The sequence below is a fragment of the Zalophus californianus genome, chromosome 16 (genome assembly GCF_009762305.2).
Source record: "Zalophus californianus isolate mZalCal1 chromosome 16, mZalCal1.pri.v2, whole genome shotgun sequence".
In the NCBI taxonomy this organism is placed as follows: domain Eukaryota; kingdom Metazoa; phylum Chordata; class Mammalia; order Carnivora; family Otariidae; genus Zalophus; species Zalophus californianus.
The window spans coordinates 57,033,204-57,048,650 of NC_045610.1; the positions used below are offsets into that span (position 1 = coordinate 57,033,204).

The 15,447-nt window shown below is 54.1% G+C and overlaps 1 protein-coding gene across 1 annotated transcript in view; it reads left to right on the forward strand.

Annotated features, from left to right (window-relative positions):
• LOC113907979 (SAP30 binding protein) overlaps positions 1-12,981 on the forward strand; it is a 36,249-nt gene extending 23,268 nt beyond the window's left edge. The window contains exons 5-11 of the mRNA XM_027567824.1: positions 4,482-4,570; positions 6,736-6,827; positions 7,606-7,666; positions 8,135-8,186; positions 9,069-9,127; positions 10,344-10,428; positions 10,723-12,981. Of these exons, the coding sequence (XP_027423625.1) occupies positions 4,482-4,570; positions 6,736-6,827; positions 7,606-7,666; positions 8,135-8,186; positions 9,069-9,127; positions 10,344-10,428; positions 10,723-10,904 (620 nt within the window). The 3' untranslated portion in view covers positions 10,905-12,981. The remainder of the gene's footprint in view (positions 1-4,481; positions 4,571-6,735; positions 6,828-7,605; positions 7,667-8,134; positions 8,187-9,068; positions 9,128-10,343; positions 10,429-10,722) is intronic.
• Positions 12,982-15,447: the final 2,466 nt, after the last annotated feature.

Genomic DNA, 15,447 nt, shown 5'->3' on the forward strand with positions numbered 1-15,447 from the left:
TGTCATCCCAGTTCTGTGCTAACCCCAGCCTCCTAATCCTTTTTAGAAAGTCCCTCAACTCTGTCAGTTTGGTTGTGGACTTTGTAACAGCTCTTCCAAAGCCTGTCCTAACCTCATGGACAGGGTGACCCTCCCTCTCTGTGATGGCTGTGACCATCTTTCCCTGCCTGCTCCATTAACCTTCACAAAGCAAGGGTTCTGCTTACCCGGGGCTGCTATGAATGCGGCCTACAGAAGCTACTCCTGCGCGTCCAGATGGAGTCTTTGTGGCTTGCAGCCCCTTGGATCTGTCCTGTTTTTGGACAAGATCCTTTCATGAGGTATGGGAGGTGGGGACCCGTTCTGGTTTTCCTCACTAAAAGAACTAAAATTTGTTCCATTACATTTGTTTTCTGAGGAAGGCTTGGGTAGGAACGTACCACGATGACCAGCCCAGACCCTCAGCGGGATTCTGCCTTTATCCCTGAGTGTAGGTCTTTCAAATCCTATAAAAACCAGAATTTTCCTAGACCTTAGTGTTCACTCCTTAGAAAATAGCCCTCAGGGGACGCACCCGTTGGCTGTGCAGACAGAGGAAGCCAAGCGTGGCCTCCTGCGAGTGGGTAATCCATAGGGGCAGGTATGGACCGGAGGCTCAGTCTCCTGTTCCCTCCCCGCCTCGCCAGTCCCTGCTGTATACTCCCAAGAAACTGGGGGTAGGGGTGGGGTTGTGGGGTCCGAAAACAGCCTGCCTGGGAGCCCGATGCTCTGCTCGAGACCGTGGTGTCTGGCAGGCAGTGGGGTGGGGGGCACATCAGCCATCTCCACCCCGACTTCTTCCTCCTCCAACTTCCACCTGCTCTCTCCTTGCCACTTTGTGCCATCTGATGAGCTTTGGCAGATACCTATAGTCAGTGTTAACCCCCATCACAATCACAGTGTAAAACACTGCTGTCACTCCAGGGGCGCGGGCCGGCTCGGTTGGTAGAGCATGCGACTCTTGATCTCGGGGTCACGAGTTCAGGCCCCACATTGGGCCTAGAGCTAACTTAAAAATGAATAAATGCTTAAAAAAAAAAAACTTTTCCATCACTCCAAAATATCCCCTATACCCCTCTCCTTGCAGACTGTTTCCTCCCTTGGCCTCGGGCAAGCGGTGATCTCCTTTCTTCACTATAGTTTGGCCTTTTTTAGAATTTCCTAAAGAGCAGTATTTCTCAGCCTTGGCACTCTTGACATTTTGGGCTGGAGAATTCCTTGTCGTGGGGGCCTGGCCTGTGTTTGACACCATGTTTTAGTATCCTCAGTCTTCAGGATGCCCTTAGCGCTCCCCTCCCCCTGCCAGATGTGACAGGGAAAAATGTTTCTAGACATTGCCAAACATCCCCTTGGGGGCTGGAAGAGGTAATCCCCCCCCCCCCCCCCCCCCCCCCCCCCCGTTGAGAACCATAGATAGGAATGAAATGACCATCTTGTTTTTTGTCTGGCTTCTTTCACTTACCATTTGAGAGCTTTCCTTGTTAACTGCGCATATCTATAGTTTCATTTGACTGCTAAGTATATTCTTTCACTGTAGGGTTACCCCCATAGTTTCTTTCTCCATTCACCACAGTAGGTATTGAAGCCTCATAGTCTTGGTTCCTCCTACCATTTCTCACTGATGAGGTCATAGTTGAGCTCTATCTGCGCTCAACTCCTTTCGTTAATACCTCTGGAGATAAGACTCTCGGGTTGTTCCCCCAATATGGGAAGGATTTTCATATGTGTAGACAGCCCCAGGTTTAATGGAGCAAATGAAAGCAGAGAAGCTAACTCATAGGTCTCTCCAGCACCGTGGCCTCTTTGCAGAGCTGAGCGCGCATGCCCTCCAGATGCCCCACTGATGCCCTGTGGTCATGCCTGGAACAACGGCCTGGGGTGGTAATCCAGCTGGGTTCTCCAGGTCTCTGGTGAACTAGAGAGCACTCCACTGCTTCCCGCTCCCAGCCCCACAGTAGCCCCCAGGCACTCCTTACTCCCCACCATTACGTAAGCCCAACTGACGAGCTGCTCCTGCTCAGATTCATACCTGGCAGCTATGGATACCATGACTGTTTCCTCGCTTGGGTGAGCACGGGGGTGAATCACCGAGGTACACTTCTCAGCTCCTGAGTACGGCTGCCCTTCTAGAATGCCCCCAGCACACCCAGGAGCAGCCACGGTACCTGGAGCTGCCCCAAGTGCCTGGACACATTTCTCGATAGATTTCCTGGGAAAATGGTTTGAGGCTTTGTGGCTGCACAAATACCATATTTGTGGGTTTGATGTCTTCTACTTCAAATCATGCTGGGACTTAGGAAAGAGAATCACTGAAAGATTGCTCCTGGAAGCTGTGGAAAATTTTTTACCTTATTTTCTACTGTCCCTTCACTTGCCAGTTACTTCATAGGAATTCTTTTGTTCCTAACCTGGGAGCTCAGGAGGGGCTCTCCCTCCCTGTCATACTATACACCACTTGAGACTTAGTGTGGTTAGGTTGCTATGGCAACAGTGTCACACCCTGTTTTTCCAAAAGGCTTTCCCGGCAAATGCCAAAGGGCATTCTTTGTCTCCCCTTCCTGTGCGTTCTCTCTCTCTCTCTCTCTCTCTCTCTCTCTCTCTCTCGCTCTCGCTCTCGCTCTCGCTCTCGCTCTCTCGCTCTCTCGCTCGCTCTCTCTCGCTCTCTCTCGCTCTCTCTCACTCTCTCTCACTCTCTCTCGCTCTCTCTCTCTCTCTCTCTCTCTCCACCCCAAGGAAGAGCTTCACCATCCTCGCTTTTGCCCAAAGCCTGCCTGGGCCCTCCTTGCTTTTGCCTTCCTGAAATAATGAGGACCAGCTCACCCCAACCAATTCCACTTTCATCTGGCCTCTGCAGCCTGCTTGAGCCTCTGGCTGAGAACCCCAGCCCCTCCCGGGGCTGAAAAGAAGGGGGAAGCTGGGATGAGACTTGAACTCCAGCCAGATCTGGGTTCTGCCATTGCTTCCAAGAGTCAGGAGACGGAAGGAAGGGACCGGGCAAAGAGGAGCACGTAGTCCCCTGGTGGAAACCGCTCCTGGGCTGCACTGATGTCCCGGGTCCACAGCAGGATAGGTCACTCCCTCTCTGTCCTCTTTCCCTCACCCAAAATGGCCGGTCTGGTGTTGTCAGGACACATCCAGTGAGAACCCGCTGCCGACCATGGGAGTTGGCACGTGTAGCGGGCTGGGACTCTGCCCCAGCCTCGGGCTTTGCAGTGTGTGCAGGCGTGTTTTGCAGCAACTGAGACTGGCAAAGCCCACGGAGCCATCCCCTCAGCCCTGCTCAGCACTGAGTTCTTCATAGTAATAGTGAAACTCTGAGTGGAGATCCAAGTACCTTATCTTCTAAGAAAATATTAACCCAGTGGTGGGAGAGAAGAAGGCAAAGGCTGTGCTAGGCTATCAGCAGCCAGTCCAGGCAGCTACTCAGGGCTAAAAAATAGTCTTCCCGGGGCATGGCACACAGTGGGTACCCAGTAAGTACTTGCTGAGTATTATTGGTGCTGGTTTGTTCATTCTTTCCCTTCATCCTGCCCCACCCCACTCCGCCTGCTGTTTGCTTATTGTATGGTCCTTTTCATGAGAGAATGTTTTAAAGAGTACAGGCAGACTCTTAAAACAAGCAGTGCATTGTCTGAGCGATCCAGAGCACACTCTGCAGGCCCGGGGTGGCCAGAGGCTACAGGGAGGAGAGCAGAGCGAGCAGGCAACTTGGGTGGGCAGTGGCAGATCTCCAGGGGAATTAGCCCTTGGGAGTTGTGGTTCTTCACATCAGAATCAGGCCTTTTGTTCCCAAGAATGAGGTGGACCAAAGGAGGGTTGATTGGTTTATTTTTAAAAGGACTAAGCTCATAACCAACAGGTAATTTTTTAAAGCATCATTTATGCACAAGGCCGTTTTTAATGTTTTGAGTCCTAGAGGAACTCTGAACTCCCTCTCCTCTATCTTGGGCAAGAGCTTCCAGAATTCTGGGAGGGTGTTGTAGGAACATAGCCAGTGGGGAACTGGAGCTGGCTCCCCTTGTCAGCCGGTGGTGCTCCCCTCTCTTCCTGTGCCTGGGTCCAGCAACAGGAGCATCAGCTGATACCCCAGAAACTGGCAGATGCTGCAGATCAAAGCTTCTCCTCCCTTCCTCCCCCAGCAGGTTGTCAGACATTCACCAGCACACCCTGGACAGACCCTTTCCTGAAAAGTTCACTGCTGGGACATGGTAGCGCACATTCTTGACACCTGTCCCCTCTGCCTGAACTTCTCTTCCCGTGAGTCGGCACATGGCTGACTCCTTCTGGTCATTCGATCTCAACTCAGATGACAGAGGGGCCACTCTGAACACCGTTGTACTGTTTCATAGCCTTTCTCTCTCCCTGGAAAGGTCTTATGTGCCTTTTCTTTCCCTAACCATGTTTAGCCCCATCCTACCCACCCCCGACATACATCCACAGGAATTCTCTCTGTTCTCTCACAGCCTCCTTTTCTGAAAGAGTCCGGAACATGTCACCCGATGAAATCAAGATCCCGCCCGAGCCCCCTGGCAGGTGTTCGAACCACTTACAAGTAAGTGCGGAGCTCGGCCACCACGGCCCGTGTGGGGGAGAAGGGCTGCTCAGGTGTCCGGTTTGGTCTGACTTCAGTAGCCTTCTGTAGGAGAGACAGCCAGGCGGGCAGGTCCCCGCACGTCCTGGTTACCGGTCTTAGCCTTCGTCAGGAGTTTGCTCTGAGCCCACTGCCCTCTGCCACATCCCCTGGTGCTATTCCAGTGGGACCCCAGCTCGCCCTCAGTGGGGTCCTAAGCCTAGATGGAGAAAATACCGCCGTTTTCTGTGCGACCCAGCTGAACCAACGGGGAACTTTGCTAAGAAACCGAGGGACCGTGAGAATGGAAAATAGATTATAGAAATGCAAAAACACAAGCGTTGATGTACCTAAGAGTCCTGTCCGCCTCTCCTGACAGAATCACATACAGACCTGGCCTGAGGTTTTGAAATTCCAAGGAGTTGGAGCATTTAGTGCAGTTACTCCCTTGGGAGCAGGACCTCAGGGGGCAGCTGGGCCTTGCACCTCCTTTTCAGCACCTGCGATTGTTTCTCCTTGGCCCTCTGTGGGTTCCCCTGTGTGTGGAACTCAAGACGGACACAAGGGCAGACACCCAGGGCTGCCCATTGCGGGCATCCGGTCCACCTGCTCTGCCTTTGATCCCATAGGTTCTGCTGGCGCCTCTGGCTGCACACAGGCCCAGGGCACCATCCTACCAGATGGATGACTAAGGGGACCCGGGGCTGCGGAATGCAGCTGGCTGGGCAGGGCCAGAGTCGGGGCTGGGGGCACAGTGCAGATGCTCTTCCTTTCCCAGAAGTCTCCTCCCTTGGCTGAGTTGTCCATGAGCATAGCGCCTCATCTCCCTGCCAGGCAACAAGCCACAGCCTGTAGGGACAGTCCAGCAGTCTGCCAGACAGAGACAACCAGCTGGCTCAGCCTTCAAGTTTAGTGTATTTCTCATTTTTAGATCTTCCTAATGGTAGAAACCATGACCTTAAGCGAACACTTTAGATGACCTGAAATGGGAGAACCCATCGATGGCCCAAGAAACCCAGGAAAGTAATCTGTTAAGATACAGGTCGGCCTCAATTTCCTGAGCCTTCTGTGTGAGGCCTCCCTGCTTTGCCCTTGAAGAGATAAACGTTGAGGTTTGTCACTCTTGGTCGTCTCTTCCCTGGTAAATGTATTACAAACCTCTCTCTGCACTTCAGTGCTTCCTCTGGCCAGTCTCGGCAGAAAGATTCAGCCTTCTGACAAAGGGAGTGGATCACCTCTCCTGATGTACCCCAAGGGCGTCACACAGGACCTCCAGCCCTGCCCACCTCCTCTTGCAGGTGAAGAGTACCCCAAGTATTTTCCTTCTGGAGAGTCTGTGCATTTAGCCACCACTAGTGGGGGAGGCTGCAGAGAGACCTTGCCCTGGGCCAGCCCCAGCCTTGCTGGGTAAGACTGCTCCTCCTCAGAGGTGGCTCTGCCCTGACGCTCGGGTTTCTGGGGCCTCTTCCCGCGTTGGGTGGTGCGGCTGCCAACTGCTGCCGGCCTCCTCTCTGTGGGACTGGCCTGGATCTCTGCCAGCTGGTTCTCCTGTTGCCCATCGAAAGCCAGAGGAGGGGTCTGGTGGGGGAGTTTTAATGAGATGGGCTCTTGACCCCTGACAGTGCCTCTGTCGTGGGGGCTGGCCATCTGTGAGCCTCCCTACAAAGGACACTTTGGGAAGTTTGTGAGGCCAAATCCAAAAAACACTACTCCTTCCTTCCGCTGAAAGGACGTACCCTTCCCAGGCCTCCCACTGAGGACTTAACCCCGTGTTAAAATTCAAAACCATCTTTGAGCCCCCTTGCCCATCCTCTTTGGATGAATCAGGAGCCGATTGATGGGGGGGGGGGGTCATCCATTGTCTTCTCCGTGGTTTCTCTGCCTTGACCTTTTTACTGTTCCCTCTGCCAGCCATCTAGAGGGAGTCAGGAGAAAGCAAAATGAAAACAGACTGGTCTCGGTTTATTTTATCTGTGCTCAGCGCTGGTCACAGGCTGGGTGGAGAAAGACAGTATGGCTGGAGTAGGGCTTTGCGTGGCTCTGTGGGTCTCCTGGGTCCAAGTGTCCACCCAGCACATGTGACCACAGGCTGGGATTGCCAGTAGGTTGGGCGGTGTCATAAGCGCCTTTCTGTTTCTCTTCCACAGGACAAGATCCAGAAGCTTTATGAGCGGAAGGTAAAGGAAGGAATGGATATGAACTACATTATCCAAAGGAAAAAAGAATTTCGGAACCCCAGGTGAGTTTCCCATGGGCCTACAGGGTCAGCTGAGTCACTGATGTTGGCCTAGGGACTGGAATGCTCCCGTGGAGGTGGCAAGGAGAAGCCCAGCTAAGATCCCACCTGTGCCCAAAGGGGCCACCACCCAGACTGCAGTAACACAGAAACCAGGATGAAGAGCGGACGCCGAGAGGCCTGAGCTAGGTTCTCCTTCTCACTCTGCTCCTAAGGCATACAGCCGCACAAGGCCTCAGTCTCCTCATCGCTACGGTGAGGGAATTGGACTAGACAGTCCCTGTGGGTTCCTCTTTCCCCTCCAAACTGTCACTGATGCTGCATGCAGGTGACAGGTTTTAGGAACAGAGCTGTGTCCAGGTTTTATTCCATCCAAGGCCCGAGCAGGTGGCACACGTGGTAAAGAGTCCAGTATGGTGACATCAGGGACCTGCCCCAGCCCTTATGTGGCCCTGTGTATGGTAGCTCCAACCCAGCCCCACAAACTGTAGGTCAGCTGTCTGGATAAGACCAAAAAAACGCAGCCCTCACCTGGACACCATACCTGTCCTGGCGCCTGGCTAATGATCCATCTCTCTGGGAGTGGGGAGGACTAGGAATGACTTAATGTCAGGCCAGCGAACGTTTCCTCTTCTATCAGAAAGTTTGCTTGGAACAGTTCAGATGGTTTAAAGGGTTCATCTGAGCCCCGGAACTAGACAGTTACGATCTCTCAAAATCTGCTGCCACACAAGGCATGGGACTAGGGCCTGCTCAGTGCCTTCTGCTGTTCTTCTTTCAGTATCTACGAGAAGCTGATCCAGTTCTGTGCAATCGATGAGCTGGGCACCAACTACCCGAAGGTATGCCTTGCACACAGAGGCGGAGGGTTGAGGGGGGCTGCCCAGGGCCCTGTGCTCACTCTGCTGGATTCGGCCTGGAGCCACTGACCGTGTAGCGGTAGTGCTGGCTGAAGAGCTCAATCCCCGGCTCCCCTGCATGAGCCCCCGTGGCTCTGAAATAGTCCAGGAGAGAGATTGCAGTGACAGACCTGGCCCCGGGGCTCTGATTGGTTAGGGCCTCAGTGTGCACTCGCTGGGCTCCTGCAGCACAGCCCACAGACAGACGCATCACCGCCTCATATTCCCGGGAGCAGATCGCCACCCCCATGGCTGGAGACCAGGGATAACAGCTGAGCCCCTGTGCCCTTAAGGCAGGGGCCTCCAGGCCAGGAAAAATCCATGGAAAGACTTGGAGAGAGGGACTTGGGTTTCTAAGCCATTTGTCATCCAGTGACCCTTGCTGGCTGCAGTGTTAACTTCCTTTTGCAGGATATGTTTGACCCCCACGGCTGGTCTGAGGACTCCTACTATGAGGCATTAGGTAGGTGGACGTCCATCTGTCTGTCCTTCTGTCTGTTCAGTCAGCCAGCCAACATGTATCTCAGGGTTTCCTCTGTGTCAGGCCATGTCTGAGGAGGTGGGTATACAGCCTTGAACGAGACAGACCCACTGTGACTTAGGAGGCTTATGACCTGGCACAGAAGGCAAAGAAGGAGCAGTCCCAGCAGTGAGGGGTGTGGTGGGGGTGCAGGCTGGGTCCCCTACCCAGCTGAAGGGGGCCGGAAGGGGGGACAGCCTTGCCAAAGAAGTCCTGTACAGGCTAAGGTTCGAAGGTTCAGAGAGAGTGTCCCAGGTGGGGAGACAGCGTGTCCTGAAACCTGTGAGAAAGCATTTTCTCAAGGGTCCCTCATAGGGAGAACTGGGAGGAATTTCAGAGTCCAAGTCCTCCGCTGACAGATCTTAACCCAGCAGCCCATGGAACAGATCTGGCCTGTAGGTGTGTTTTGTTTGGCCCGCGCAAGTTTTGCTTTAATTTGAATGAGTTGCCAACATTTTACCTCAAATCTGTAGTCCCGGCTTCCCTCGGTCAGCGGGAAGGCCGTCCACACGTGGCCTGCATCCCCACGTGGCGACAGTCAGCTGGTGCTCAGGAGCAGCCGGCCGCTCCACACAAGGGTGCACAGCCCCAGCCCCTGAGCCTTCCAGTGTGAGGCCTCTGCTCAATGCTGGCCGAGGGTCGGCACTTCCATTTCTCCATCACAAAAGGACAGTGAATCCCGTGGCCTGGAGGCTACCTGTGCACACTGGGCAAGAGCACAGGGGACACGGCAAGTGCTGGTGTGGGGTCCCTCAGCCTGAAGTGGCCCTTCACGTGGGGGCTGTTCCAGGGCTGCTTTTCTCAGATCTTCCCTTGTCTTTGTAGCTAAAGCCCAGAAGATTGAAATGGACAAATTGGAAAAGGCCAAAAAGGAACGAACCAAAGTAAGTGACGGATGAATGTTCTGGTGGGAGGGGCAGGTATGTGCAGTGTCGTTGCCCAGCCCTCACCTTCAGCTTGAGGGTGCCTCTCAGGTGCTTCCATTTGGTTTCCTGGGGTCTTGTGGTTTGCTGCGCTGTACCCTCCCCCTGCTCCCCTCACAGCCGCTGTGCCCTGCTGGCTCTCACTGCTGGCGTCCGGGTCCTCCCCGGCCTGATAGACTGGCAGGTCTTCCTTCTGAGAGCGCTTTCCTGGCCTCCAGATCTGATGTCCGCAGTCCGCCTCACTGCCTCCTGTAGGTCCCATGTCCAGTGCCCAGGTGACCCCTTATTTTAGGGCCCTGAGCACCACTTCTTCCCAAGCAGCACGGTCTGAATCCTTTGGGGAACAGAAATTTGACTCTGAGACTGAATGTCCTCAGGGCACCACCTGAGCCTCCAGGATGCCTCCCGACCCCCAGGCAGGGGCTGCAGCCCTGGTGTGCTGGCAGCTCTCGGAGCGGCTGCTGGGGTGATGACCGTTCTAGCCCTTTCCCTCGCCATTCCAAACCCCAAGCTTAGTGCGGGCCATGTCTGCGGCACCCGGGAACGAAAGCTGTGCTTCTGTGCGGGTGGGTCCACCTCCACCCAGAATGTGAGGCAGGGCAGCAAGTTGGTTTGCCCTGCATGTGCAGAAACTTGGTGACACCGGGAGCATTGCTCTGTCTGTTTGGAAGGCTCTCCTCGGAGCGCCTGGGTGGCTCAGTCGGTTAAGTCAGACCAGGACCTTTGGCTCTGGTCAAGATCTGAGGGTCCTGGCATCGAGCCCCACTTCACCCTCTGCCTGCCGCTCCCCCTGCTTGTACTCGCTCTCTATCTCACTCTCTGTCAGATAAATAGATAAAATCTTTATAAAAAAAAAAAAAAGGAAGAGTCTCCTCAAAGTAGTAAAAATAGGTCCTCTCTCTCCGTCTTCCTCTGCCCCTCCCCACTCCTAATAAATAAAAGGGCCCCCTGGGTGGCTCAGTCAGTTAAACATCCAACTCTTGATTTTGGTTCAGGTCCGGATCTTAGGGTTGTGAGATCGAGCCCCAGGTCCGCTCCATGCTGGGTGTGGCACCTGCTTGAGACTCTCTCTCTCTCCCTCTCCCCCGCAGCTTAAAAAAAAAAAGGTAGTGAGCCAGCAGAAGGACGTGGATAAACAGTTGGGCACCGCCCTTACCTCTTTTCTCTGTCCCTCCAGATCGAGTTTGTGACAGGCACCAAGAAAGGTACCACGACCAACGCCACAGCCACTACCACCACCACGGCCAGCACAGCAGTGGCAGGTAGAAGGCAACTCGTCCGCTTCCAGCCGCACCACCGACAGAGCGAGGGTTTCCCTGCCTTGTTTGGGGGCGGGGCCTTGGGGATCTGGGCCTAGGCTCCACCTTGCTGTGCTTTGTCCTGACCCCCGAGCTTGTTAAGGCCTCTTGGGAGCCTGGGCTGCGGTCCCCCATTCACTGGCTGCCCCTCACATTTCTGTGGCTGGGCCCCCAGACTCTGACCGCGGGCCCTGCTAGAGAAGGGAGTGTTGCTATTCGGTTTGTCTTGGTCCTGATGCCTCCCTTGCCTTGTTCCAGATGCCCAGAAGAGGAAGAGCAAGTGGGACTCGGCCATCCCAGTGACGACGATAGCCCAGCCCACCATCCTCACCACCACGGCCACCCTGCCCGCTGTCGTCACAGTGACCACCAGTGCCAGTGGCTCCAAGACCACGGTCATCTCCGCCGTGGGCACCATCGTGAAAAAGGCCAAGCAGTGACGTGAGGGCCCAGCTTGGGGTGGCTTGGACGTTCTCTGAGGGGAGCTGCCTCTGCAGGACCTGAGGAGACTGTGCAACCCGGCGACCGACGTCGGTGCCGAGGTGCCGCCTTGTTGACTTCAGGACTGGGATCTGCTCCCAGATTCCACCCCACAAGAACCCTCTGTGTGGCAGCCCAGCCAGGAAGGGGACATTGCCACAGAGGAGGCAGCTGCTGTGGACAGTGTCCACAGAGGAGTCCGGTGCCCTCTCAGAAGCGCCATATTCTCACATCTCGGGCCTCTTGGCTGCACGGGCCTCTTCTGTGGTCTGTTTTGAGGCAGAAGTGGAAGTTCTGAGTGCTCTCTCCAGCTCCTCTTGTTGGGGTGGCTACCTCAAGGTTGGTAGTAGAGCAGCCGAAGCCCGTGGCACTAGTCCGTGGGGGTGGCCCGGGAAGTTGCCGTGGTCATTCCCAGCATCTGCCTCTCGGCGCGGGCAGGCGGGAGTCCAGACAGTCGGGGCGGAGGGGGTGCTGTTCCCGCTCTGCGCTGCCCTGACCCTGAAACCCGGCCAGTTCTCAGACAAGAGGCGAGGCCTCGGGGGTATTGAGCCCTCCCCAACCACTTTTTAGACACACCCCAGCTTTTGAAGTCAAGCCAGTTACCAGAAGGCCTGAGTTGGATCCCCAGCCCATGCAGGGAGCCCGGGAGGCCTGAGCGCCTGGCCAGGGCTGCCCCGGTGCCTCAGTGCCCAGCGAGCGCGGCCAGCAGGCTCCCCGCGGTGTGCAGCATGAATCACCTCCTGCCCCGGCCGGCGGCAGCTCATTGTTTACCTGGAAGCCAGGCTCTTGGCAGGCTCCTGCCACCCCACCTTTCCTGTGCCTGTTATCTCTGCCCCACAGCAGTGCCTGGGCAGCGCCTGCGGCCGCCAGGGCCCCCTTAAAACCAAAACCGAATTTCCCAGCCGCTGTTGGCCCAAGAGTCCGGAGGGAATTCACTCGCCTTCCTTGCTCCTTGGCCACGCTCCAGGCCCGCGGAAGGGCTCCGTGTCAGAGAGGGAAGCCGGGCTGTGAAGAGCCGTGTTGCTTCGGTGGCACGGGCGGAGGGTTAGGAAGGAGGTGCTATGATGACATCTGGTAACTGCTTCATCACCAGAGAAGTAGGATGATCCTGCCCCCGTCCCCAAAGTCACTGTTGACCCACGGGCATCCCTCCCCCCCGGCCCCCCTCCACACACAGGCGCTGAGAGAGGTCAGTGGTCACCCTCCCCTCCTTTGATGGGCCTTAGCAACCCTGGAGAGGAGCTGCGACTTCCAGCGGAGGCCCCTCCGTAGTGCAAGGGCACCGGGCCTTGTGTGGGGGGCCGTGCGGTGCCGTGGGAGTGGCCGGCGTACACCTGGCACCTCTGCTCTGGATCCTGGCTTAGACAAGTTGTGTTTTAGTTGTGTGTCCTGGGCCCTTATCTCTGTGAGGCTTCCCTATCGGATCCCCGGAATAAAGCTTCCTAAGGCAACTGTGAGGCGTCCGTGAACTGATTTATGTAAGAGCTGTATAAATGTGAAGTACAACTGTTTGTTGCTGGCCCACCCGGTTCCTTCATTTAGACCAAGGAGAGAAGCAGACTCCACAGCTGATAAGACTGGCCAGGGTCATGGCCCTTGGCTATCCTCTGGGCACCCCCTGCCCTGCCCCCGAGCAGTAATGACCACTCACCCGATGAGTTGGGCAGCCCCAGGTGGCCATGCTGTTCCCCTTAGAAGCCTTGTGAGTTGGGTCGAGGCCTCAGATCCCTCTGAACTTGACTTTACTCTTCCGTAAGACAGGATTAGTTCCTGTCCACCTTAGTCCCACTGAGGGTAGCATGGGGTCAAATTACTAGTTCCTTTCTGTGGAGACTGGATGTTGCAGGCACTAGGGACCTAAGTGATTTCTGCCTGGTTGGCCCCTGCTCACAAAGAACTCAGTCTGGACAAATTGAACTCTGTCCTGGGGCGCCTGGGTGGCTCAGTCGGTTGGGCGTCTGCCTTCGGCTCAGGTCATGATCCCGGGGTCCTGGGATCCAGCCCCACGTCGGGCTCCCTGGGGAGTCTGCTTCTCTCTCTCCCCTCTGCTTGTGCTCTTGCTTGAACTCTCCCTCTGAAATAAATAAAATCTTTTTTTTAATTCAAAAAAATTTATTATTTGATAGAGACAGCGAGAGAGGGAACACAAGCAGGGGGAGTGGGAGAGGGAGAAGCAGGCTTCCCGCTGAACAGGGAGCCCGAAGCGGGGCTCTATCCCAGGACCCTGGGACGGTGACCTGAGCCGAAGGCAGACACTTAACAAAGACTGAGCTATAGCACCCGGATCTTGACCTCTAAAGGGGCCAGGGCTCCTTAGAGAAAGGAATCTTCGTTCCCAGAATCTAAGTTGCGACTGGGGCAGTTTGTTACAGAAAGCAAAGAAGACTAACAGGTGTTTCAAAGGTCAATCAAACTGGTTTAAAGGGATCTCCCACTGGCCAAATGTGATGAAATCTGAACATTCAGAAAGAACGCAATTATGTCAAAAAGGAAAAACCCCCGGGGCGCCTGGGTGGCTCAGTCAACTGGTTAAGCGTCTGCCTTCGGCTCAGGTCATGATCCCAGGGTCCTGGGATCGAGCCCCGCATCAGGCTCCCTGCTCTGCGGGGAACCTGCTTCTCCCTCTCCCACTCCCCCTGCCTGTGTTCCCTCTCTTGCTGTGTCTCTCTCTGTCAAATAAATAAATAAAATCTTTAAAAAAAAAAAAAAAACCCTTGTTTTCTGTACACTACGACTCACAACACCCACGAAACACTTCTGACACCAAATGTATGGGCTTTCCACATCATGTAATTCTGACACCAACTGCCTGCAGTTTGTGAGAGCTTTGTCCGACAAGAGGGGGGACCCACCACTCAAATGCTAATTGTAGGGCTGGGCCTCTGGTACTTCTGAACAACTGGCTATAAATTGGGGGGTCCCATGACCCGCTCCTCAGACTCAATAATTGGCTAGAATGGCTCACAGGACTCAGGAAAACGGTTTACTTAATGGATTACTGGTTTATAAAAGAATACAACTAAGGAAGAGCCAGATAGAAGAGATGCATAGAGGCTCAGTATGGAGCAAGCGGCTTGGAGCTTCCATGCCTTCTCTGGGCACACCAGCCTGCCAGCAGGCCAGGTGTTCAGCAACCTGGGAGCTCTCTGAACCCTCTTTGGTTAAGATGTTCATGGCGGCTTCATTACTAGGCGTGATGGATTAAATCACTGGACTATTAGTGATGGAACTGAATCTCCAGCTCATCCCCCTCCTCCCCAGAGGTCCGTAGGGGCAGGGGTAGGGGTGGGGGAGTGTTGAAGCCAAAAGTTCCAACTCTAATCACGTGGTTGGTTCCCCTGACAACGAGCGCCCCTATCCTTCGTGGCTTTCCAAAAGTCACCTCATTAACATAAACTCTGTTGTGGTTGAAAGGGGCCTGTTATAAATAACAAAAGACACTCCTTTCACCTTTATCACTCCAGAGCTGCTCCAGGAACCATGGACAATGACCAAATATAGATCTCTTATATCACATCACCATTGTACACTATTTTTTTTTGAAGATTTTATTTATTTATTTGACAGAGACACAGCGAGAGAGGGAACACAAGCGGGGGAGTGGGAGAGGGAGAAGCAGGCTTCCCGCGGAGCAGGGAGCCCGATGCGGGGCTCAATCCCGGGACCCTGGGATCATGACCTGAGCCAAAGGCAGCTGCTTAACTGACTGAGCCACCCAGTCGTCCCAATAAATAAAATTTAAAAAAAAATTATTTTCCCCCAACTTTTTTTTATTATTATGTTATGTTAATCACCATACATCATTCATTAGTTTTTGATGTAGTGTTCCATGATTCATTGTTTGCGCATAACACCCAGTGCTCCACGCAGAATGTGCCCTCTTTAATACCCATCACCAGGCTAACCCATCCCCCCACCCCCCTCCCCTCTAGAACCCTCAGTTTGTTTTTCAGAGTCCATCGTCTCTCACACGTCTCTCACGGTTTGTCTTCCCTTTTGAATATTTGCCAACATCCAAAAACAGTCGCAAGAAGAGTACAAAGATCACTCGTATTTTTTAGCACCTAGACGCAAGAGTTAACATTTTGCCATATTTGCTTTATCTATATATTTGTTATGTACTTATATATCTTTTTATTTGAATTTTTTTTTTTTAAGATTTTATTTATTTGACAGAGAGAGACAGCGAGAGCAGGAACACAAGCAGGGGGAGTGGGAGAGGGAGAAGCAGGCTTCCTGCTGAGCAGGGAGCCCGATGTGGGACTCGATTCCAGGACCCTGGGATCATGACCTGAGCCGAAGGCAGACGCTTAACGACTGAGCCACCCAGGCGCCCCTTTTTATTTGAATTTAAGAGACCATGACATTTCATTCCTCGACACTCCGGGCATGCATCTCCCAAGAAGGGCCCCCCACAACCACAATAACTTTATCACACCTAAGAAAATGAACAAAAATGTCCTGTTATCCATGATTCAGTCCATTTTAAATTTCTTAGTCGTC